This window comes from Saimiri boliviensis, chromosome 16 (assembly GCF_048565385.1).
Source record: "Saimiri boliviensis isolate mSaiBol1 chromosome 16, mSaiBol1.pri, whole genome shotgun sequence".
In the NCBI taxonomy this organism is placed as follows: Eukaryota; Metazoa; Chordata; class Mammalia; order Primates; family Cebidae; genus Saimiri; species Saimiri boliviensis.
In genome coordinates this window covers 70036961-70061133 of record NC_133464.1, presented here as the reverse complement: position 1 = coordinate 70061133, position 24173 = coordinate 70036961, and the positions used below count along the sequence as shown (strand labels likewise).

General features: G+C 40.3%; 1 protein-coding gene across 1 annotated transcript in view; it reads right to left on the bottom strand.

The window, feature by feature from the left end:
• Positions 1-4724: 4724 nt before the first annotated feature.
• The window catches only part of LHFPL6 (LHFPL tetraspan subfamily member 6), a 256550-nt gene continuing 237101 nt past the window's right edge, over positions 4725-24173 (bottom strand). The window contains exon 4 of the mRNA XM_003934397.4: positions 4725-5878. Coding sequence (XP_003934446.1) covers positions 5760-5878 — 119 coding nt within the window. The 3' untranslated portion in view covers positions 4725-5759. The remainder of the gene's footprint in view (positions 5879-24173) is intronic.

The window sequence follows — 24173 nt, the reverse complement described above, 5'->3', positions numbered from 1 at the left end:
TTGAAGGATAAGCATATCGATCATCTCATATCTGGGTTATACATATTTTAACTTATCTCTTTGTATTATTTTCAAGTAGCTAATAATAGTCACAAGTTCAACAATGCAAAAGGTACATAAAACAAGTCACCCTCTCATCCTGTCTTTTATCCAAAGGGAAACATTATCATCTGTTTCTTATTTATCTTTCCAGAAACATTCAATTTGCAGAAAGCAAATACATGTATATTCTTTTAAAATGTTATCAGAAATGTTGGCATACTGTATAAACTCTTCCACATCTTGCTGTTTTCCTCTTAATGGACACTGAAGTGCTTTCCATATCAGTACAGAAAAGCTGCCTTCTAAATGGCTATACCATTTTCTACATATGGATTTACCATAACCTATTTGAGAAATTTGCAGTTGATGGTCATTTAAGTGGCTTCCAGACTTTGGCTATTGTTGAAAATGCCTCAGTGAAAACCTTGTCCACAATTATTTGGTGCATGTGTGAACCAAAATAATTCTTCTTGAGAAAACAGTTAAAAATTTCCTTCTCATCATGAAAAGAGGCATAACAGGGAGGAGGCAGTTTCCAGAGAGAACATAGATAAAGGTTCAGAAAGCTCAGCTTGAAATTTCAGCAAGCTGCAGCAGCAAAATCACAGGCACATGTTTCAGGGCCACTGGAGGAAAGCAAAACATTGCAGAGAAATACACTAATAAAGACTTAGGACTAGGGATCTGTGTTTTGGAAGAAGACATTCTAAAGTGTATCAGAACTCACAGGAGAAAGCCATGTGGATCACAGAGAAGACAAACTAAACCAGCAAGAACCATTCCCTTAGCTTCCGTGGAAAAGGGGGATCAGTGGATCTTCAGAATAATTTCAGGCAGGGATCAGAAACTCTATTTTGTGTCTAGCTTTTATTGTCAAGTATTGATATAGCATTTAAAACAAATATTTTTAGATGTTTTATAATGTCTGGAGTTCCTCTAGAGAAGTGAGGGCAAATAAATTCAAAACCTAGCAGAAGACAAGAAATAACTAAGATCAGAGCAGAACTGAAGGACACAGAGACATGAAAAACTCATCAAAAACATCAATGAATCCAGGGCTGGTTTTTTGAAAAAATTTAAAAAATAGATAGACTGCTAGCCAGACTAATAAAGAACAAAAGAGAGAAGAATCAAACAGGCACAATAAAAACCACAGTTTAGGCTTATTATGAACAAAATTGAAATGAACATTCTTATACAATCTTTTTGTGAACATAGTTTTGTTTTTTGGCACAAATACCTAGGAAGGAAATTACTATGGTTCACTTAATAAAAATGTGCCTAGTGTTTTCCCAGCCATGTGTCCATACACTCAGCAACATTTGGTGTTGCCAATATTTTATGTTTTAGTTATTCTAGTGTATGTTAAGCAGCATTTCACTGTGGTTCTTGAAGTTTCATTTTCTTCTCAACTAATGATGTTGAACACCTTTTCTTTTTTTTTTTTTTTTTTTTTTTTTTGAGACGGAGTTTCGCTCTTGTTACCCAGGCTGGAGTGCAATGGCGCGATCTCAGCTCACCGCAACCTCCGCCTCCCGGGTTCAGGCAATTCTCCTGCCTCAGCCTCCTGAGTAGCTGGGATTACAGGCATGCGCCACCATGCCCAGCTAATTTTTTTTGTATTTTTAGTAGAGACGGGGTTTCACCATGTTGACCAGGATGGTCTCGAACTCTTGACCTCGTGATCCACCCGCCTCGGCCTCCCAAAGTGCTGGGATTACAGGCTTGAGCCACCGCGCCCGGCCTACACCTTTTCAATGTAATCAGTCACTGGTGTATCGTCTTTTGGGAAATGCCCCATTCAGGTTTTTACCCTTTAAAAATTGGGTTGTCCTTTTTATTATTCATTTGAGAGTCATGCATGTACTCAATGTAAGGTCTGACCGCACCATGGACGGCATGGCAACGCCCGTGACCCGCACGTACACCTTTGGAGGGCCTTCTGGAATTAGAAAACCTGAAGTAGCTGGAAAATCACGAAAAATGGAAGGACGATCAACCCCTGTGGCACTTAACTAACCTGAGACATTCCTCTATTGTTTCTTATTCCGGCCTCAATTGACAAGGCCACTGGACTTTGCAACTGAACTTGGTCAACCTCGAGACTCCACACCCTACGACCCCCTCCCCGCTTGCAAAAAACCGCCCTAAACTGTAACTTCTGTAACTGTTTATCCCAAACCTATAAAACCAACTCCTAGCCCTCCACCCTCCACTGACTCTCTTTTCGGACTCAGCCTGCTCACACAATAATATTCAAGGCTGTGAGTAAATAGCCTTGTTGCTCATACAAAGCCTGTTTAGAGGGGTCTCTTCATTCAGAGCACAAGCTTTAACACTCAGAATACAAGCTCTTTATCAGATATATAACTTTTTCCAGTCTTGACATATTTTTTTCATTTTCTTAATGATGATTTTTGAAGAGCAGAACTTTATAATAGACCATCTTCCTTCATACCTTTTAAATTCGTCTGTGCAGAATTTTTTACATGGGAGGAACTTCCTCCCTGTCTTTGAAAATCAGTTGACATATAATACGGTAATCACTGATTCTCCTGTCATTTTTCTCCATAAGCTTACGACTGACTTGAGAGCATGGGCTATGTTTTATTTAGTGTTTTATGTCTAGTAGAATACCTACCAAGTAGCAGATGTTCAATGATTACAGTCAATTAAATTTCATCGGTTCACTTCTTTGCATGTCATTTTCTCTTCCTGAAAACAAGGTAAACTCCCCACTTACTGCAGAGGTATGTGAAAGGAATTACAGCTTTTAAGTTTGTGAAAACTGAGATTTTTTTATTGGCTCTCAAGTGTATATCAGTAAGAATCCTGTGAATATATATTTTTCACTGACTTTGTTATCGTTATTACCTTATGAATCCTGATTTTCATTTGGAAAGCAGTATACGTAATTCTTAATAACTTAGATGTTCCTAATGAAATGCTGGGACATCTTGGGGCAAAAAATTTATATGACTAGCCAGAATTTGCCCTATAAGACTTTGTCATTTGACTTTACCATGTAGAGTGGCTGACCTTTTATTTCAGTGAGGCTCACTAGTGTCTAAAATCACATGAACTACATAAAAATGACAATGTCATCATTAAATCTGTCCAAGGAATTAGACCTTAATGATTTCCCTAGAGAACTCCAACTTGATAATGAGAGCTAAGAAGTCACAACACTATTCTGACAGGAAGGTGCAGCTAAAAGAAATTTGAAAAGCACCAGCTATACATGAAAATAATGGGCTAATTGAGGAAGCAGAGTGCAATCTTTTCTTCTCTGTAGGAAGCCACAGAACGGAGAAGTCCCAGCTCAGCAGACAATGAGACACAATCAAATCACATTCAGCACATTATGAATTAAGCATTTGAGAGTGGCATGACTTTCTCCACACCAACAAAGTCTCAGGAAGTCTAGAATGTTATTGGCCAGATACTGTATTGTCCATCCAGAGCAGCATGGATTCTCATCCTGCAATGATTAAAAGTACCAGAAGCAAGTGAAATAGTCAGATATTCAAATTAAATTGATAGATATGTATAGATAGCATAGAAAATATAATTACATGTATAAATAGCCAGAATGTTCAATTTCCAAATCTGAAAAGTACAATGAATTTGGAAGCTAATTGAAACTGAATTCTTAAGGATTTGCTACAGTAACGCAGGCTTACTAAACAAAAGGCTAGATCCACTATCCAGTATGCAATCTTTGCTCCTGAAGGAGCTAGTTTTTGTTATTTGTTATTTTTTATTTATATTTTTGGTGGGGACAGGGTCTTGCTTGGTTGCTCAGGCTGGAGTGCAGTGTTGCAATCTCGGCTTACTGCAACCTCCACCTCCTGGGTTCAAGCTATTCTTGTACTTCAGCATCCTGGGTAACTGGGATTACAGGAGTTTACCACTATATCCAGCTAATTTTTTTTTTTTTTTTTGTATTTTCAGCAATGATGGAGTTTTGCCATGCTGGCCAGGCTGGTCTCAAACTCCTGGCCTCATGTGACATCCCCACCTTGGCTGGGATAACAGGCATGGGCCATTGTGTGTGGCCCTGACAGAGCCGGTTCTGTTAGGGGGTCATGTCAGGGTCCAAACCTTTCTCTTCAGTGAAGGCTTTCTGCTTGAGGGGCAGGGCTATGAGATAAACTTTTTCAAATGGCCAACATCCCTGAAAGATAATGATATAAAATTGCCCCTGGTACAGAAGTACAGAAGAAACCCAGCACTTTGTAGAAGCTGGAGGAAGATTAAGTCGCTGGCAGCTGTGACAATTGTGCTATCACGCTGGAGACTATGGATCCAGTCACCTCCTGAACGACAATCTGGCTCTTGTTGCCCTAAATCACATCTGAACACCATCTATATTCTCAAACTTAATACAAGACAGACCTGAAGTTCTTCTCTCCTAAGAATTTGGCCATGATTGAAATGGAATAAGCAGGAAGTTAGAATTCTGGTTGCAAAGAATTCATGCTGAAAGCAGAAACTGTCTAACTCGGCTTTAATACACTGGTGCGTAGAACAGTGCCTGGTTGGATGATTAGTGAGTGAATTAATGAGAGACCTTACAAGAGAAAAGGACTTTTACAGGCCTACAGTAGTTGAGGAGTTACATTTAAGAAATTAAAGAAGCAAATCCAATAACTGAATTAACACTCCATGACTCATCTAGCTATTGATCAAAGAGAGAATTTATTCACAGAGATTTTCAAATACAAACCAAATAGCACTTTAAAATTTTTTACAAAATGAATATAGAAATAAATGTGGTACAGCACAGTACAATAATGGACAAAAGAAAACACGATCCAATGACCGAAAAATGTCTCTCATCACTCTCATATCTTCAGTTGAATTCTCTCCTACCGTGGACAGAAAGTTGTCCTTTTACTTCATAAGAATATCATAGCAGAAGCTACTCAGAGAAATATTGCATATAGTTGAATAACATTGAAATACAAAAGCTTAACTCTAAATTTCTGCATAAACACTGAAAACAGGTTGAGGAACTAAATTAGAGTTTATGCAGGATATACAAAATACTGATAGTTTGGCCTATCGGTCCATTTATTAGGTTTAATGTATGCTTTATAAAGTGGTAATACTGTATTTTAAATGCATATTAAAAAGAAAACAGAGGAGTAACGCACCCCTATGCCTCCCATACAGTCTGTGCGACAAGCCACATGTTTGTGCATGGGTGTGTGTGGGGATGCATATGTCTGTATGTGCTTGTGTGCTTTCAGGAGTGCCGTGACCTACAGGGAACATCTTTGGGGGTACCCTGCTTCCTAACATAACACTGTTTCTACTAGCCCTTTTGATTTTCTAAGTCCTCACCTGAAAAAACAAAAACAAAAACAAAACCCTTGTTTGCATATATAGATTTGGTGTGTGTGTGTGTGTGTGTGTGTGTGTGTGTGTGTGTGTTGTACATTAATAATCCTTTGTGGAATGGAAACACCCGATGCCCTGCAATATTTTTTGCCTTTGGTCCATTTGCCTCCATCATTCTACACTTAGTTTTTTCACTAATCTCCTACAACCCTTCCCTCCTATATCATGTTCCTGATTTTATCGGGTTTCATGTTATTAGCATTGTGTTGGATTAGAACTACTATTCCGCCTTTTGAAGGTAGATGGATGTTTTGACCTCTCCAAGCCCCTTTGGCCCGTCTTCTCCTCTGTCTGCTCTTGGTGGCTCCATCTCAGTATGGGTAGTGCTTCTGTTTCTTGCCTGAAAAGCAAGCCAGCCATGTGCACAGCAGCATGGCGGCAGTGGCACCAGCTCCCGTGCAGTAGTAGGCCCAGCCGATTTCACACTTCCCTGGGGACAAAGGAAGGGGAGAGAAGAAAGTCACAGATGAGGATGATTTTGCAGCAGCCTTTCTTAATGCTTCCAACGTGCGACTTCCTCAATACCCATTTAGGAATATGGCATCCTTGCTTCAATGGAATGATAATGTGCTCAAAAGTTATCTTGACATGAAGAAAGCAAGAATGGCTGGGTGCATTTCAGAAGGATCTCAAGGTCCACGTCTCACGCTGGCTAAGAAACCTCTAGTCCCCTCTGCCAATATCCACGCCCTGGCCAAAAAAAGAGAGGAATGGCAGCAACCAGGATAGGAGATGAAAGAGTTAATTCTAATTTAAATCACCTAAGCTCACATGCATAACAAAGTACTTTAAGGAAAAAGTCTAAATATTGGTGCAATCTTTCTGCAAAAGGGCCACTTAGAGGAGGCAACCCATTAGAAAGATAACGGCGAATGCTAAGGTAAATACTGCTATTTATGTGGAATCCTCAAGTGACTTACACTCTACTGTCTGAGTCAGAAAACAGAAACTCCCAGATTCTTCTGGGAGCAACACCACCTTGAAGATAAAGTGTCATTTAAATGAAAATATAATGAGAAGGGTCCAAATGGGTCCTGATTTCTCAATAGATTAGTCTTAATAGTCATAATACACAGAAAATATTAAAAATATAATGAGTAGCCTTATATATATTGTCTTTGTCAATTCCTTTATCAACATTATAAGGTGGAATACTAGCTCAAAATGGTTGACAAAACAGCTTCTCAGCATTTAAAGAAGTTGGTGACTTACCCATAGTCATATGCTTATAATTTGTAATAAACTGAGCCAGGACTCAAACCTAGGTTCCAGATCCCAAGAATAGGCTGGTATCCCCAAATACCGTATTTGGGTTAATGGAATGGGTTTCTGCATTCATTAGGCTTTTCTTTCTTAATGACATCCAAGTTATTCTTTTCATGTGCACAGTAAAGAAGGCCTCTGTATCCTATATCGGACACTGTACTTTCTGTTCCAATTCTAATTCCTCTTTCAGCTGGTCTTATCCTATCAGAAGATGCTCCAACAGTAACATGTTCCTCCCTTTGGTTCTTGCTTTGCATTATATTACATACAAACACAAACACCAAGACATTTGGATTTTACAGTCACTGAACATAAAAACCACAGATTGAAAAATCACATCCCTTCTTTTCACAAGTCAGCCTGCAGGAAAAGAGCCTGTTGCTTGGCAAGAGTGACACCAGCTTGATGCGAAACCTCAGTGACGACCAACGTTTGACTCCTGCATACCGAGGTGTTCCCAGAGGTAGATAACCCCTCATAAAGAAACAACGCCCATGGTACAGATAACCTTTCATAAAGATGTTTATCTCATCTCCCCAAGCTCACAAGTTTTGGCAAGAAAGTGTGAGATGTGGCGAGCTGCAAGTGTCTGTACCCTAAAAGCTTGCTGTATCAAGGTTGCTTTCTGGAGGCCAGGTACAAGGATCCACCATCTTGCAGCTGCCTGAGACATGGCTTCTGTCTATAAGTCCCTATGAAACATTTCTTTGGGAGCAACTGGACTTGTCAGCCTCTTTCCTCACTTCTTTTTTCAGCCTCTCAGCTTCCTCAGTCTATGGGGTTAGGTTTGCATAGATCTGCTTGCCACGGAACACAGTCATTTTTACCTTATTCAGTTGTGAAAAATGAATTACTTCTCTGCTGAAAATTACCAAGACTGTTAGGTATAACATGCAACTAAACTTTAAATCTCCACTGGGCATTTACTGGAAAAGTAGTTAGCATGTGCCCCATGCATGGATAAAAAGGCAAGGCAAGGCAGAGCTAAGGGAGTTATTTGCTTGTGGTCACCATGTGTCAACAGCAGCAACATCTGATCGAGAGCCTCCACATCTGAAAAGTTCTTAGGCCGTGACCTAAGCACAGACGTTGAGCTATGGCGTGCCATCCTCAACCCATGTGTCATCCTTGATCTCTCCCTTTCCACATCCAGTCAACAATTAAAAAACAGCAAATGTGTACTGATGACCATTTTCTCAAAATTGTCATAGAGCTTCACGTTGAGTAAAACTGCTTAAATTCTCATAGGAACACAATGTGGTAGGTATATGACTATCATTCCCATCTTTCAGAAGGGAAGACTGAAGCCAAGTAAAGTTTGGTAACCTTTTCAAGGACTTCCCATTAAAGAGGAGCAAGTCCTCTGCCACTCTCCCTGATACCTAGCCTGTGTCCTGTCCCTTCTCAAAGGCTGGCATCATCCCCCAGGCAGTCTCATCTGCTGTCATTGCTTCCCTGTCTCCCTGCTTTTACTTACATCATCACCAACAGCAAGGTAGGCAGCTGTGTTTTTAAAAATCAAGATCAAGCCACACTCTACCTTAAAACACTCTAATTACTCAGCACTTTGGGAAGCCAAGGCAGGGGGATCACTTGAGGTCACAAGTTCGAGACCAGCCTAGCCAACATGGTGAAACCTTGTCTCTACTAAAAATACAAAAATTAGCCTGGTGTGGTGGCCTGTGCGTAAGAATCGCCTGAACCCAGGAGGTGGAGGTTGCAGTGAGCTAAGATTGTGCCACTGCACTCCAGCCTGGGCGGCAGAGTGAAATTCTGCCTCAAAAAAAAAAAAAAAAAAAAAGGAAAAAAGAAAAAAACGGAAAAAAAAAGGCCCCTCTAATGAATTATCAAAAATCAATGTCCTTCCTAGCCTGCGAGGCCTTAAAAGTCTGCTGATCTCTCAGACCTCATGACCACTCTCTCCTGTGTTTTGTCTCTGGCTGCACTAACCACTTTTTCTGGAGTGTATCAGGCTTGTCGCTGGCATGAGAGTGTCACACTTACGATTCCTTCCATGCAGAAATTCCACTTCCAGATTGTGGAAATGCCAGGCCTATGGCAAGCACCCAATAAATAATTGTTGAATGAAAGGCAAGGTAAAAGAAGAGCAGAAAGGAAGAAAAGCAAGCAGACAGCTAATACCTGAAAAACAGTAAATCTAGGATTTTAACAGTAACTCTAGTCCTGTTTTGGCACTGACATTTTGGAGAGAACATCCCAAACCAAGTACGTATTTCTGGCCTCATAGAGAGGGTGTTAAATTTAACGGGGTAATAGATTCTGAAAGATCACATCTCCACCTCTGGGCAAATCACACTGGCACAATGACCTCCATTAATACTGATAGAGAGAATAAGCATTTTTCACGGGTAACCGAGTCCCCCTTCATAGGTCAGATTTGCGGACAACCACAGGCCACTGTGGGTGTGAGTCTTGGGAATAATCTCCATTTTGAATTATTCTTTAGCTGGATTAGATAAATCTAGGAGGGAGAATTAATAGGTAGAGAAGAGATGGCCAATGGTTTAGAACCTTTCAAAGAGATGGCAACATTTGTGGCCCATCTGTTTAGCACAGGGCTCATAATATAGAATACAACAACTGTTCATTATTAATAATGCATTGACCTATGCATAGTATCATGACCTAACATGAAAATTAGAGTATATAATTCTTTATTAATTATTCAGCACTTAAGAAAATGTGCTGAGCCTAATTATTTGAAAACAGTGTATGTGACAGTAGACACATTTATTAAACAAAGATGGAAAAAGAAGCTAGTAAAGGACTGGCTATCCGAAGACCAAGAAGAGAAAGGATAATTGGTTTTGCTTTTGTTTTCGGCAGAGAAGTCAATAAAATAGAAGTTTAAATGTCAGAGTCTTGTAAGTGGCAGGAGAGCTACAGCCAATGCTGTAGATTCCTCAGCCAGTTCCTCTGGGTCCCTTTGCTGGTTCTGGACTTTCAATCTCCAGCTTCTGTTTGTGCTTTGCTCCTAACAGCTTATATTTGCGGCACTCTTTGGAGGACCCATGGTTGACTGATGTTACTCTGCCGCAGCTCTCTGACAGCTGACATGCCCCTGGCATGACCTGTAGCCAGTGATGGACTTGTAGTGCACACCTGGCTTTCTTTCCTCCAGGTGGAACAAGGTCTGCAGCGCAAGGAATGTTCCCAGCACGGTGAGCTCAGGCTGAAGCCGAACTCTCATGATAACCTGCACCCTGCTGGGAGTTTACTCCTTCCCTACCTTGCTTTCCCATTTCCCCACTGGTTTTTCCTTGGCACATTTCCTCAATCACATGAACAAAAATCCTCATCTCGGTATCTACTCTAGGGAAGCAGCTCTAAGACAGGAGTGAATGAACAAAGACTTTCTTACTTTTCTTTATCAAGGGATCTGTAAGTTTCTAACATTGTCAGAAGCGAAGCCACCCACCCACCTATCCGAGCCCTGCCATCCCCAGAAAGAGGCAGAGCAGAGCTTTCAGCACCAGCTGTCTCCCATTCGCCCCACGCTACCTTCTTCCTAGGGCAAAGCCAACTCCTAGTCTTGATCAGGTGTAGTTATAGTTTCTAGTAATTGTTGTATCTGGATCCACTCTTGTTTATGTCATAAAACAGTTAATGCACCAGGCCAAATGTCTAGTAGATGAAAACTGGCAGGAAATTAAGCAAAGATCTTTTTTTTTTTTTTTTTTTTTTGAGACGGAGTTTCGCTCTTGTTACCCAGGCTGGAGTGCAATGGCGCGATCTTGGCTCACTGCAACCTCCGCCTCCTGGGTTCAGGCAATTCTCCTGCCTAAGCCTCCTGAGTAGTTGGGATTACAGGCACGTGCCACCATGCCCAGCTAATTTTTTGTATTTTTAGTAGAGACGGGGTTTCACCGTGTTGACCAGGATGGTCTCGATCGCCTGACCTCATGATCCACCTGCCTCAGCCTCCCAAAGTGCTGGGATTACAGGCTTGAGCCACCGCGCCTGGCTAGCAAAGATCTTTAAAGAGTGTACCATAATAGGAAAAAATGTTTGAGGATATAAGAAAATATGGCCACCAAATCAGACATATATGCAAGTTTGTGTATATGATTTACAAAATTGGGGGTTAAAATTCAACAACTGATTAAGGTCCCAAATGAGCTATTAATGTTCGATGTGAATTACAAGACAAAGAGTCCTTCATTTAAGACATGAAGGCCTTTTCATTTACTAAGTAATTTATAAAATAATTATTAAATCAAAAAGTGATTTAATATAAATTTGTTCTAGTATTATAAATTATGTTGAGATATAGCCAGCCAATCAAACTAGCCTCAAAAAATATACAACAGTACATACACATACATGTCTTTGGAGAAACAAAAAATAGTGAAGATCAGTCTAGTAAGAGTAAGGTGTGTCAATAGAATTTAAGCAAATCTGAAAAAATACTGTCATCTAATCCGGATTCTTTATTTTCTTCTTCCCTTCCTTTTTCCTTTCCCCACTCCCTCTCTCAATTTATTAATTGATTCAACAAACATTCATTGAGTGCTAGCTCCAACTATGATTGAATCACTGGGTACTGGGAGCTTTTTTTGGGAATAATATAGATATAATTCCTGCTATCAAGAGGCTTATTGTCTAGTCAAAGAAATAAGCATTAAGCAATACTGAGACACTTATACACTGATAATTGCAACATGTGCTTTAAAAAAAAAATTCAGGATGCGAAGGCAGCACATTGCAAGGGATCTACGTGGTGTGCTCAGGTCAGTGAAAGAGAGCCTTACATTAGAAGTAAAATCCAAGCCAAGACCTGCAGATGTTCAGGAGTGGGCCAAGCATGAATGTAGGGAGCCAGGGAACAGTATGCTTGGACTGAGGGCATGAAAAATGTAACGGAGAAATGGAGACAGATCTGGGTCTTGCTAAAGTATTGCTCAAGTAAGAGATGGATGCTATTTTGGATGTAAAGAAAAAGATGGGCTTGGGTATGACCACTTCCAGAGTTCGAGAGCTTGAAGCCTGAAAATTTCCTCTTTGAAACTGTCACTTGTATTTTTGGATAGGAATATGAGGTGTTTAACAGTCACAAATAAATCTTAAGCCCCTGCTACCTATTTTGCTATGTTATAGAAGTGGAGATGCAGCAGGGAACAGTACAGAGTCTCTGGTCTCATGAAGCTTACTTTCCAGTTCATATGACTCAGATCTGCTGTATTATTCTGAAACATTCCTAGTATATTACACACACGTTTTGTAGAAACTCAGTTCAAAGAAATAAACCAGATAAAACAGAATATTTTTTTTCCACAAAACTATAAATGTGAAAGCAAAACATTCAGAATTCTGTGAGAGATTAAGGGTTTACCAGGCACAGGCTTGTCACCTTGAACTTCTCCAAAGGAAAAGGAAAAATACATTTTTCTCTCAGAGCATCAACCTATTGTTAAAACCCATGTGCTCAATAATAAGAAATTCGTACCATGTTTACAGTCATAGAAAAAAAGTGTTTCTGCATACTTTTCATGAGTAGTAATGGGACTAAATAAAACCAGGAAATACAGGGCCAGTCTTCCATGACCTCTCTCTACCCCCGTCACGACAATAAATGCTTGTTATTATAATGCAAACAGAAAGCATTTTTCCAGAGGGCAAGTTTTGTCTGTGATCCTTTCAGGAAATTAGAGAAGCAAATCTGTTTAAACTTTCCCTTTTGCTCTCTGTAATGCTCCATCAAACAGGACTCCAAGCTTGCTTGGTTGGCAAATTGCTGCTTTCAACAATGGGGAATACTATTCTTGACAGATAAAATAGAGGTTAATGGGACAGGAAGCAGCCTACCATAGCCACCTGCCAAGTTGACAGAAAAAGACTGTGGCGGAACTCCAGGGCAGCCCCAGAGTAGAAACAGGGGTGGGTAGGGATGTAGCTGAGTTTTTAGGGTGGCTCAAATTAGTTTTTAGTATAGTTTTTGGAAGTTTTGGGGACAGAAAGAGAGGTACAAAGAATCCAGTCTTATTACATATAACAATGGAATTCTGGTGATCTTTTCGTCTTTAAGGACACTAGAGTATAACCTCTACCTTTTCATTAATTTGTTCAGTTAACATTTTGGATCCTACCAAGTGTGACCGTTTGCTCATTTCAGTGTTCTATTCGGGCACTCAGTATGATGAGCAGATCACAGCAACCAATACGCATTTGTGACGTGAATGGATATTAGACATTATACCTATACTAAGAATATAAATATAAAATTAATAGTCATATAACAGCTGTCACATATAGACTGTGAGTGAGGGGCTATAAGTGGTCTCTCCTTGAATCCTTTTTGTCTAGGATCCTTGATCTGTTTATACTTTCTCAACATTATTCTCACTTGGAAGATTTAGAAACTGAAGGATAAGTAACTTAGCCAATATCTCAAATAAATAACAAAGCTTGAACTTGGAACTTGGGTCAAGCAGATTCCAGAGTTTTTTCCTGTGCTCAGATAATGTATAAGAAAGATCTCCTGGCCGGGCGCGGTGGCTCAAGCCTGTAATCCCAGCACTTTGGGAGGCCGAGGCGGGTGGATCACGAGGTCAAGAGATCGAGACCATCCTGGTCAACATGGTGAAACCCCGTCTCTACTAAAAATACAAAAAATTAGCTGGGCATGGTGGCGCGTGCCTGTAATCCCAGCTACTCAGGAGGCTGAGGCAGGAGAATTGCCTGAACCCAGGAGGCGGAGGTTGCGGTGAGCCGAGATCGCGCCATTGCACTCCAGCCTGGGTAACAAGAGCGAAACTCCGTCTCAAAAAAAAAAAAAAAAAGAAAAAAGAAAAGAAAAGAAAGATCTCAATACTTGTTAAATAGTACTTGTCATGGCACTTATATCTTATCCCTTCAATTTGCCAGTCTTCTTAAAAGAATACCTGCTGTTAAAGTGAACTAAATATGGCCTGAGAAGAACTCTGTACTTCTACATTTGAGTCCTTGTGGATGAACCGTAACCTAGCTGAATAGGCAGACAAGATTGAAAACCTAGCTTTGGCGTATACACCCGTAACAACTGCTGAGTCTTCGCCAATCCCAGCAGTCAGACTTCAACCACTCATACACTGCTGCGTGTTCAACCTGTGTTCAAATAAGGCAAATGCCAAACTGTAGCCAACCCAGTTGTTTTTGTACCTTACTTCCGATTTTTGCATGTCGCTTTCTTTTTTTGTCTATAAATTTGTGCTGACCACAAGGCACCCCTGCGTTCTCTCTGAATCTGCTGTGATTCTGGGGGCTGCCTGATTTGCAAATAGTTCATTGCTCAATTAAACTCCTTGAAGTTTAATTCAGTCGAAGTCTTTCTTTGAACAATGCCCATGTTCAGTTTGCACTGTATTAAGTACTAAAGGTATGTACCTTGCAAAGACTCGACAGCCCCAACTCCTGAGCCAATGAAACCACACTTGGCACTCTTGGCATTGCATCTTCTTTAAGGATGTGGGAGGGTGATGCCTAGAATAAGCTTGCTTGAGGAATTCAAATAACTGATGCTCCCTGCAGGAGAACCTGGCTCTCGAAATGCTCCCAAACTGAGTGCTTTTGACCCTTTCCTGACTCTGTCTAAGCCCTAGCTGATGAAGGGCTTCAGCTCCTGGGTACACTTTAGTTCCCCTCCAGAGCTGCTGTCTACCTCTGAACCCTTAGAAGTTTGGCTGGTGCACCATACCATCCTAACTTTCACCCAGAGTCTCCATGGTAGCGCCCTCCACTGTGTAGAGTATTGCTCTGGAAAGCGCAGCACAGGACACTGTAACTCAGGCAGGTCCTGCCCTCTGACTGTATGCCATTTTCACAAAACCTCCATGTTTGCAGTGCCTTTCCTTGAACTTGGGCTCCATGGAGTCCCCATTTATTTCTCTTTTCCCACAAGGTCACCTGCTGAGCACCTAGAATGCCTTGTAGTCATATTGCCTGAGTCAGGAAATGATAAGCTGACGTCATTTATCCAGGCAGAATATCTTCCATCTGTGATATTTTGAAAATTTTAACATGTTGATATTTAAATGTAAAGTTTGGGTAAAGAAGAAGCAGGCATATTTGATTTTATGCTTGTTGCAATATTAATAATAAAAGCAGGAAAGTTGAAGGATCAGTGAAAAGAGGAAAAACATTTATATTTTTAAATACCATGAAAAAAAAGTTTGATAGGTCTTTTTCCTCCTGAATAAATAGCTTCATGCCTAATCATATTTTGACTAGCTTGTTTGCATATGCATTAAAATAAAGAACAAAAACGATCTGTCATGGGACCAATTCTACTGGCTCTTTGTGAAGTTACTAAACAAAGGTGTCACTAGTAAACAAACAAACAAACAAACAAAAAACAGGCATTGAACCTTTGACCTAAACATACAACAGCTTTAAATCAAACTTTTTTTTTTTTTTTTTTGAGATGGAATATCGCTCTGTGGTCCAGGCTGGAGTGTAGTGGCACAACCTTGGCTCACAGCAACCACCGCCTCCCTGGTTCAAGTGATTCTCCTGCCTCAGCCTCCTGAGTAGCTGGAATTACAGGCACACTCCACCATGACTGGTTAATTTTTGTATTTTAGTAAAGATGGGTTTCATTATGTTGGCCAGGCTGGTCTCAAACTGCTGATCCCAGATGATCTACCTGCTTCAGCTTCCCAAAGTGCAGGGATTACAGGCGTGAGCCACCAGGTCTGGTCCTAAATAAAAGTTTTAAAGGGACAAGTAGTAAAAATGATATGTCATGTGTCTGTGAAAAGAAGACCACCCAAACTTGGTTGGTGGGCAGAAAATGTAGAAGTAAAAAGGCTGAGAGAAGAATGTTTGTGGGGTGTGGCTCTTTTAAAAAGCTCCTTTAGGGCCGGGCACGGTGGCTCCAGCCTGTAATCTCAGCACTTTGGGAGGCTGAGGTGGGCAGATCACAAGGTCAAGAGATCAAGACCATCCTGACTAACATGGTGAAACCCTATCTCTACTAAAAATACAAAAAATTAGCTGGGTGTGGTGGCATGCACCTGTAATCCCAGCTACTTGGGAGGCTGAGACAGGAGAACTGCTTGAACCTGGGAGGCAGAGGTTGCAGGGAGCCAAGATCCTACCACTGCACTCTAGCCTGGGCAACAGAGGCAACAGAGAGAGACTTCGTGTCAAAGAAAAAAAAAGCTCCTTTGCTTGTTTATGTCTGTTTATTACAGTAAGTATAAACTCATATTGATTGTCAGGGTTGTCCTGTACACAACTCCAAGGGATCTATTTATTTTGCATTTTATGCACTTCCTAATGGAAATGCCATCGGGGTGCTGGGGGGGGGAAGGCAGTGCTGCACACAAGTATAGTGGGAATAGCACTTCCTGTATAGTATTCCCCAAAAGAATAGGTAGTGAGGAGGTGTGTGTAACGGTAGAATCCCCCAAATCCCATGCATTGAGTTTATTTACAAAATATCCCAGGAGACACTGGCCATCTTAATTCCTCCTAAATCACCACAGCAGCACTATAGTGGGTAGGAACATCACTTCCCCTCAAAAACTGCAGCTCTCCACTGCTGCTGTGAATGCACTGAAATACAAAAGAAGTGTGCCATTGAATAAGAGCCCACCTGCCAGCCCTTACCTTTATTGGCCATCTACTGGATTGCAGCCTGAATTACACCACCAAACAAAAATTCTGGCAGCATACATCACTGGTGAAACCCAGCACAAAAATCTAGCCACAAATAAAGATCCTGTACAGAGCCTGGGGCCTCTGAAAGCACCCAGAAATGAAGCCAATTGACTATACATGACATACACCATAGCCAAATCATCAGAGAAAAAAGAATATTAAAGCAAAAAGCCCCACCCAAACAACAGCAATTTTTAAAAAATTAAAGAACACCAGCCCTCGTCCATGAAAAATAATCAGGCAAGAACTCTGGCAGTTCAGAAAGTCAGAGGGTCTCCGTACTTCCAAATGATTGTACTAGCTCCCTGGAAATGGTTGCTAACCAGATTGAAATGGCTGAAATAAAACACATAGAATTCAGAATACGGATGGGAAAGAAGTTCAACAACATTCAGCAGAAAGTTAAAATCCAATCCTCCCCCACCAAAAAAAACAGTAAAATAATCCAAGAGTTGAAAGAAGACATGGCCATTTCAAGAAAGAACCAAACTGAACTTGTAAAACTGAAAAATTCAGTACACAAATTTCATAATATAGTTGGAAGCATTAACAGCAGAATAGACCAAGCTGAGAAAAGAATCTCAGAGCTCAAAGACCAGTCTGATGAATAACTCATTTAGGCAAAAATAAAGAAAAAGGAATTTAAAAGAATGAACAAAATCTTTGAGAAATATGGGACTATGTAAGGAGACCAAACCTATGACCCATCGGCAGTCCTGAGAAAGAAGGAGAGAGAGTAAGCAATTTGGAAAACATAGTTGAGGATAAAGTCTACGATAATTTCCACAATCTCACTAGGGAGGTTGACATTCAAATTCAAAAAATTCTAAGAACCCCAGCAAGATGCATAGTGATCAGACTCTCCGAGGTTGACATGAAAGAAAATATCTTAAAGGCCATTACATAAAAGGGTCAGCTCACTTACAAAGGGAGCCTCATCAGGCTAACAGTAGATTTCTTAGCAGAAACCTTACAACACAGGACAGATGAGGGCCTATTTTAGGTATCCTTAAAGAAAACAAATTTCAATCAAGAATTTCATATCTAGCCAAACTAAGCTTCACAAGCAAAAGAGAAATAGCCTGCTGCCACAAAAACACACTTAAGTACCTAACACACGCCCTATAAAATAATCACACAATTAAGCACACAAAACAACCAACTAACAACATGATGACATGATCAAAACCTCATATATCAACATAAACCTTGAGTGTAAATGGAATAAATGCCCCACGTAGAAGGTACAGAATGGCAAGTGGGGTAAAACAAATAAGACCCAACCATCTGCTATCTTCAAGAGAGACCCATCTCACATGAATAAGAATAAAATAATGCATATTGATAGAGGGTTCAATTCCACAAGGAGACTTAACTATCTTAAGTGTATAGACACCCAACACTGGAGCAACTAGATTCATAGAAGAAGCACATCTAAACCCATAGAAAGATTTAGATAACCACACAATAAAAGTAGGGGGTTTCAACACCCCACTGACAGTGTTAAGCAGATCTCTACAAAAAGAACTACAAAAACTGATAAAAGAAATCAGAGGTGACACAAACAAATGGAAAAGCATTCCATGCTCATGGATTAGAAGAATCTTTATCATTAATATACCCATACTGCTCAAAGCAATCTACAGATTCTGTGCTATTCCTATCAACTACCAACATCATTGTTCACAGGATTAGAAAAAAAAATTCTAAAATTCATATGAAACCAGAAAAGAGCCTGAATAATCAAAGCAATCCTGAGCACAGAGAATAAAGCTGGAGGCATCACATTACCTGACTTCAACTATACAACAAATTTACAAAAACCAAAATAGCATGGTAGTGGTACAAGAAAAGACACATAGACCAATGGAACAGAATAAAGAACCTAGAAATAAAACTGCACACCTACAACCATCTGATCTTTGGCAAAATCAACAAAAGTAAGCAATGGAGAAACTATTCCCTATTCGATAAATGGTGCTGGCATAATTGGCTACCTATATGCAAAGGAATAAAACTGGACACCTTCCTTACATCATATACAAAAATTAACTCGAGATAGATTAAATATTTAAATGTAAGAACTCAAACTAAAAATTCCAGATGAAAACCTAGTAAACACCCTTTCAACATAGGTGTGGGTAAAGAATTTGTGGCTAAGTCCTCAAAAACAATTGTAACTTAAAAAACCAACAAGTGGCACCTAATTAAACTAAAGAGGTTTTACAACAGAAGAGACTATCAATGGAGTAAACAGACAACCTACAGAATGGGAGAGAATTTTCGCAAATTACGCATCTGACAAAGACCTAATATCCAGAATCTATAAGAAACTTAAACAATTCAACAAGCAAAAAACAAATTACCACATTAATAAGTGGACAAAGGACATGAACAGATACTTCTCACAAGAAGATATACAAGCAGCCAACAAACATGTGAAAGAAAAAAAATGCTCATCATCACTAATCAGAAAATGCAAATCTAAACCACAAGACACCATCTCACACCAGTCAGAAGGACTTTTGTTAAAAAGTAAAATATAACAGGTATTGGCAAGACTGTGGAGAAAAGGAAACTTACATGCTGCTGGTGGGAATTTAAATTAGTTCAGGCACCGTGGAGAGCAGTCTGGAGATTTCTCAAAGAACCAAGAGTTGAACTACCCTTCAACTCAGCAATATCACTGCTAGGTATATGCACAAAATAAACTAAATTATTCTACTAAGAAGACACAAGCACCTGTATGATCACTTCAGCACTCTTCACAATAGCAAAGGTATGTGCCCACCAATGGTGGAATGGATAAAGAAAATGTGATACAAATACATCATGGAATACTACATGGCCATAAAAAAAATCATCATAAAGGCCATTATGCTAAGCAAATTAATGCAGAAACAGAAAAGCAAATACTGCATATTCTCATTTATTAATGGGGGCAAAATGCTGGGTAAGCATGTACATAAAGATGGGAACAACAGATTGGGGAATACAAGGAGGAGGAGGTAGGACAAAGGTTGAAAATCTACCTATTGGGTACTATGCTCACCTCTTGGGTGACAGATTCAATCATACTTCAGATCTCTGCATCATGCAATATACCTTTGTAACAAACCTACACATGAACCCCCAGAATCCAAAATAAACATTGAAAAAGAAAAAAAAAAACCTGCAGCTCTCATCTCTAACATGACTTTAGCATACAAGGCTCTTTTGACCTGTCCTGTTATTTATTACCAGATTTAGGGGACTGAATGGTAGGATTTGTACTCTCTTAAAAGTTGGATGACACCTTTCCCCAAGGCAGGCAATGTGCCTCGACGTATGATGTTCTAGCTTAGAATATTGGAGCCACTTCAACAAAAAGAGAAGACAAGATTTTTTTTAAAAGACCTCCCTCATCTTTTTTGTTTGCCCTACTTACTCCACAGAACTAACCAGAAGATAAAATGCATATGTGTTCATCAGTAGGAACTGACACACTCAAGCTATGGCATTAAGCATTCTCCATAACCATGTACGTCAAAGGAAGCAGAGATTTATGCTCTGGTAAAGATAAGATGTGTATCTGCAAAGAGCTCATAACGGAACAGCACTATGTCTAAGGAGACATGTTAAAGGTGAATTTTGATGGGAAAATATATGTCAACCTTGTAAATTGTATCCAGTTAGGTTAATCCATTCTGTAGCTGGAGTAGGAGGAGTAAGGAGAGAGCTCTGCAGAGACATGCATTAGAGGCAATGACCAGCTGTTCAATCACTAAGCTCAAATAGGAGCACATGTTAGATGGGCCTCAGGTTGTAATGGGGCAAAAAGAAAAAAACAAACAAAAAAACCAAAAAACCACCTTTCTGAATTACAAATGCATTCTTTTATATTCAACAGTATAAGTTTCTTTTCTGGATTCCTACTAAAATTTTACTACAAAGTCATATTTTTATTTGCTCTGTTGAGTCTCTCATTGTCCCCGCAAAAATGTTCTAGCTCCACTCTTGAGGTGAGAGACTGTGGGCAAAAGAAAATAACAGCTTTTTGCCCATTTATTCATACCAGTTATTGCCTCCCAAAGAAATGGTGCTGGTCATCATCAATGCAGGAATTTACCAGAAAATACCTATTTGAAATCTCATGCTTGCACAGCTGCTCAAATTTGTGAAAGGGCAGGACACCCTGACCAGCAACTAGACTTGACACAAGGGTCAGCAGTGCTGAGCCCAAATTATACACCAGAGGATGGAAGACATTCCTAGCCATCATCATTACTACTAATGCTGTCATTATTAATACTTTTGTAAAATCTTAACAATTTCTAACATCTGAATGAAGGCTTAGAAAGCCGTCTTTTTTTCTTCCAACTTTTGAGCCTCTGGAAATTTTAAACATGCTTTGCATTTATTATATTTTGCAAGTGGAAAGCCATAAGCATAAAGAAAGCCCATGACAAACAATACCCAGCACAAGGAAATGAGTTCCATTTCTTTTATTAATAATTCTGTATGTAAAATATATCAGTATACAGTCTGTAGATTAGATAATAGCATTTTATCAAGGTTAGTTTCCTATTTGGTAATTGTATTGCTAGATAAGAGAATGTTATTGTTAGGAATTACTCACTTAAGTATCTAGGGTTGGGAGGGCAGCATGTCTGCAAAGGAAGGAATGGGGCAGGAGGGAGACAGGGACTGATAAAGCCAGTGTGACGAAATAAAACATTAAGGGAATCCAGGTGAAGGGAATATAAGACTTCTTTATATTATTCTGTAGTTTTCTATATATCTAAATTACTTCAAAATCATAATTACACAAATATAAACAAAAATTTAAATACATGTAGGTGATATGGTTTGGATTTCTGTCCCTGCCCAAATCTCATGTCAAACTGTAATCTTCAGTGTTGGAGGAGGGGCCTGGTGGGAGGTAACTGGATCATGGGGGTGGATTTCTTTCTGCTGTTCTCATGATAGTGAGTTATCACAGATCTGGCTATTTAAAAGTGTGTAACACCTTCCCCTTTCTCTCTCTTCCTCCTGTTCTGGCCAGGTAAGACATGCCTGCTTCCCCTTTGCCTTCTGCCATGACCATAAGTTTCCTGAGGCCCCCCCAGCCATGCTTCCTCCACAGCCTGTGGAACCGTGTGCCAATTAAACCTTTTTTCTTTATAAATTACCCACTTGCAGGTAGTTCTTTATAGTAGTGTGAGAACTGACTAACACAATGTGTGTATTTATTTGTATGAGTATATACAAAATCAGTGGGGACTTTTGTAAGTAGAAGGAGCAAGAAATCAATACACATCCTGACCATATGACATGCAAAATGAGACACCTGCATCATGGCCACTTTTATTCTGTCATTTTCCTCATGAAAATACTCATTTACCCGCTGACACTCCATTTGCAAGTGTGGCTCTGTTAAGCACAGCACACGGTAAGGTAGCTCAGTTGGTTCCTGCCCTCTGGCCACATCCCATCTAACGCAAAACTTCATCCCATTCCTGCCAACCACAGCCAACTGAGCAAACAACCTACAAATTGAATCAATTAAATAAAGATGACATCCCAGTACAAATCATACAATGTTCCTGTGAGACAATATAGGAGGTGGACAAGTGGGTAGGACCCGTGTCCAGCGGGGAAGAAAGAAAGTGCCATCCATCTTCTCTAGCAGGAGCTGCCCAGAGGATGAGGGCCACGCATGGGGGCACAGAGAGCCCATTTTCCTCCATAAAATTTCCCCAGCCTGGCAAGGTAAAGCAGTAAAATATTCTATGTGGGAAACAATATTTCCCACTGAAAAAAGGGGATTTTTCCAGCTGATGTATTTGAAGGATTTTATATAAGCAAAGCCTGTCTTCTAAAGAGAGAGACTACGGATTTCTTTGTGCAATCAAAGTCATCCCCAGGCAGCTCCAGCTGTGAGTGCTCCTGGCAGACAGGAAGGCAGAAGGGATGGAAGGCAGGATTAGACGAAAGGGATTAGACCTGAACAGGACAGAGCCTCTTTTAAATTCAAGCCTTGTCAAAAGGCAGTGCATTACACCTCCATTTCTGCGTCCTTTTGACTTTGTCCTTGTCACTTCTGCCACCCAGAGCATCACAGCATCACAGATTCTAGGGCCAGAGGGACCTAGGAGAAGGATCATTTAGGTCATGGGTTGGCAACCTTATTCTGAAAGAAGCCAGATAGTAAATATTGTAGTTTAAAAGCAACCACAGTCACCAAATAAACGAATGAGCATGGCTTTGCTCCCATAAAATCTGATTTACAAAAACATGCAGACTAGATTTGGCCCATAGTTTGCCAACCCCTGGTGTAAGCCATCTCCTATACTTTCCCAATGAGAGCGCTGCTGCCCAAGACACCTACAGGGCTTTCCCATGTGTGTGGAATGTGTTCTCTTCTACAGCTGAGTCTTTGTAATTTGTTATTTCCTGGCTCCCAGTCTAAAGCAAGCTGGTGATGCTGGGTTATTCTTATCGAAAAGTACAGTCCTGACTCTTTGGGTACATATAGCACATAATTACCTGCCTGCCCTTTTAATTTTACACACCCAGAATAAAAAGCTATAAATTTGTGGGAAAAAAACAATAAAACTTTTTTATCAACAAACCAGGACGTTGAGACATACATACATTGGGACATTTATTGCTTAACAGTGGGGATACATCCTCCTAATGCATTATTAGGAGATTCTGTCATTCTGCAAACATCATAGAGTGTACTTACACAAACCTAGATGGTATAGCCTACTCCATTACATAGCTCCATCCTAATCTGGTGGGTCCACCATCACACATGCGACCCCTCATTAACTGAAACATCATTATAATGTGTGACTGTAGTTCATGTCAATATAAGTAAACTTCTTGTGAAAATAAGATCAATATAAAACAAAAGGGGTGGGGTTATGTGGCAGGGAAGAGAGTAGAGATGGGCCAGTCAGAGAAACTGGCCCTGGAGGATCTGAGAACTAGACGTCCAGGTGATGTGGCTAGGTATGGCTGCACAGGAACAAACTCTCTTCATTTCCGCTCTTATCTAGAGTCCTGTGGGGTTGCCCTTTCCTACCACACCAAACCTAATTACTTTTTCTTCCATCTGATCCATTCAGGGTCCTTCCTCCCAAATTCCACTGAGTAAAGGCCCTGTGTCATTCCATCCTGAAATCCTAGTAGGAAGCACATGCCATAGAAAGCGTGGCAGATGCTTTGCCTACTTATCATTCCCCCCATGCAGAGAAATGGCAAAAGAAACAGAAATACCCTGGCTCCTCAAGGAACAGAACCACGTTTCAGCAGGACGAGTGGAACAGCTTGCGAATTCTTATGATCACAGCAATCAAATGGACCTCTGTTCTGTGGCCCGGTGGATAGTTTTCTTAACATATACATTTGTGCCACTTAACACATAAAAAAATGGTTTACCCTTTGTCTTGTGTGGCCAGCTATATCTGCTAGCACAGCTGCTATTAATCCTTGTCCCTTAGCACTAAATCCATCCTAAAAGTTTCTTTAAAGAACATGGACTGTTAAGATGATAAGGCAAACACCTTGGCTCTATATATAGTGGTAGCCTTTGAGTTCACACTGTGAACTGACACGGAATCTGATCTCCAGGTGGGGGTGGCTGAGATAACCAGTCGGGCTTTATTTAGCCTGACTATGTGGATTTATCACTGTTTGGTGATAAAGATTATCCTTCAGTTTCTCTCTGTAGCTGCTATTTATAAAGGCTGGAAATACCTGAAACCCAGCTCCTGTGACTCATGACTGCCCAGAAGAGAGTGTGAAAAGAC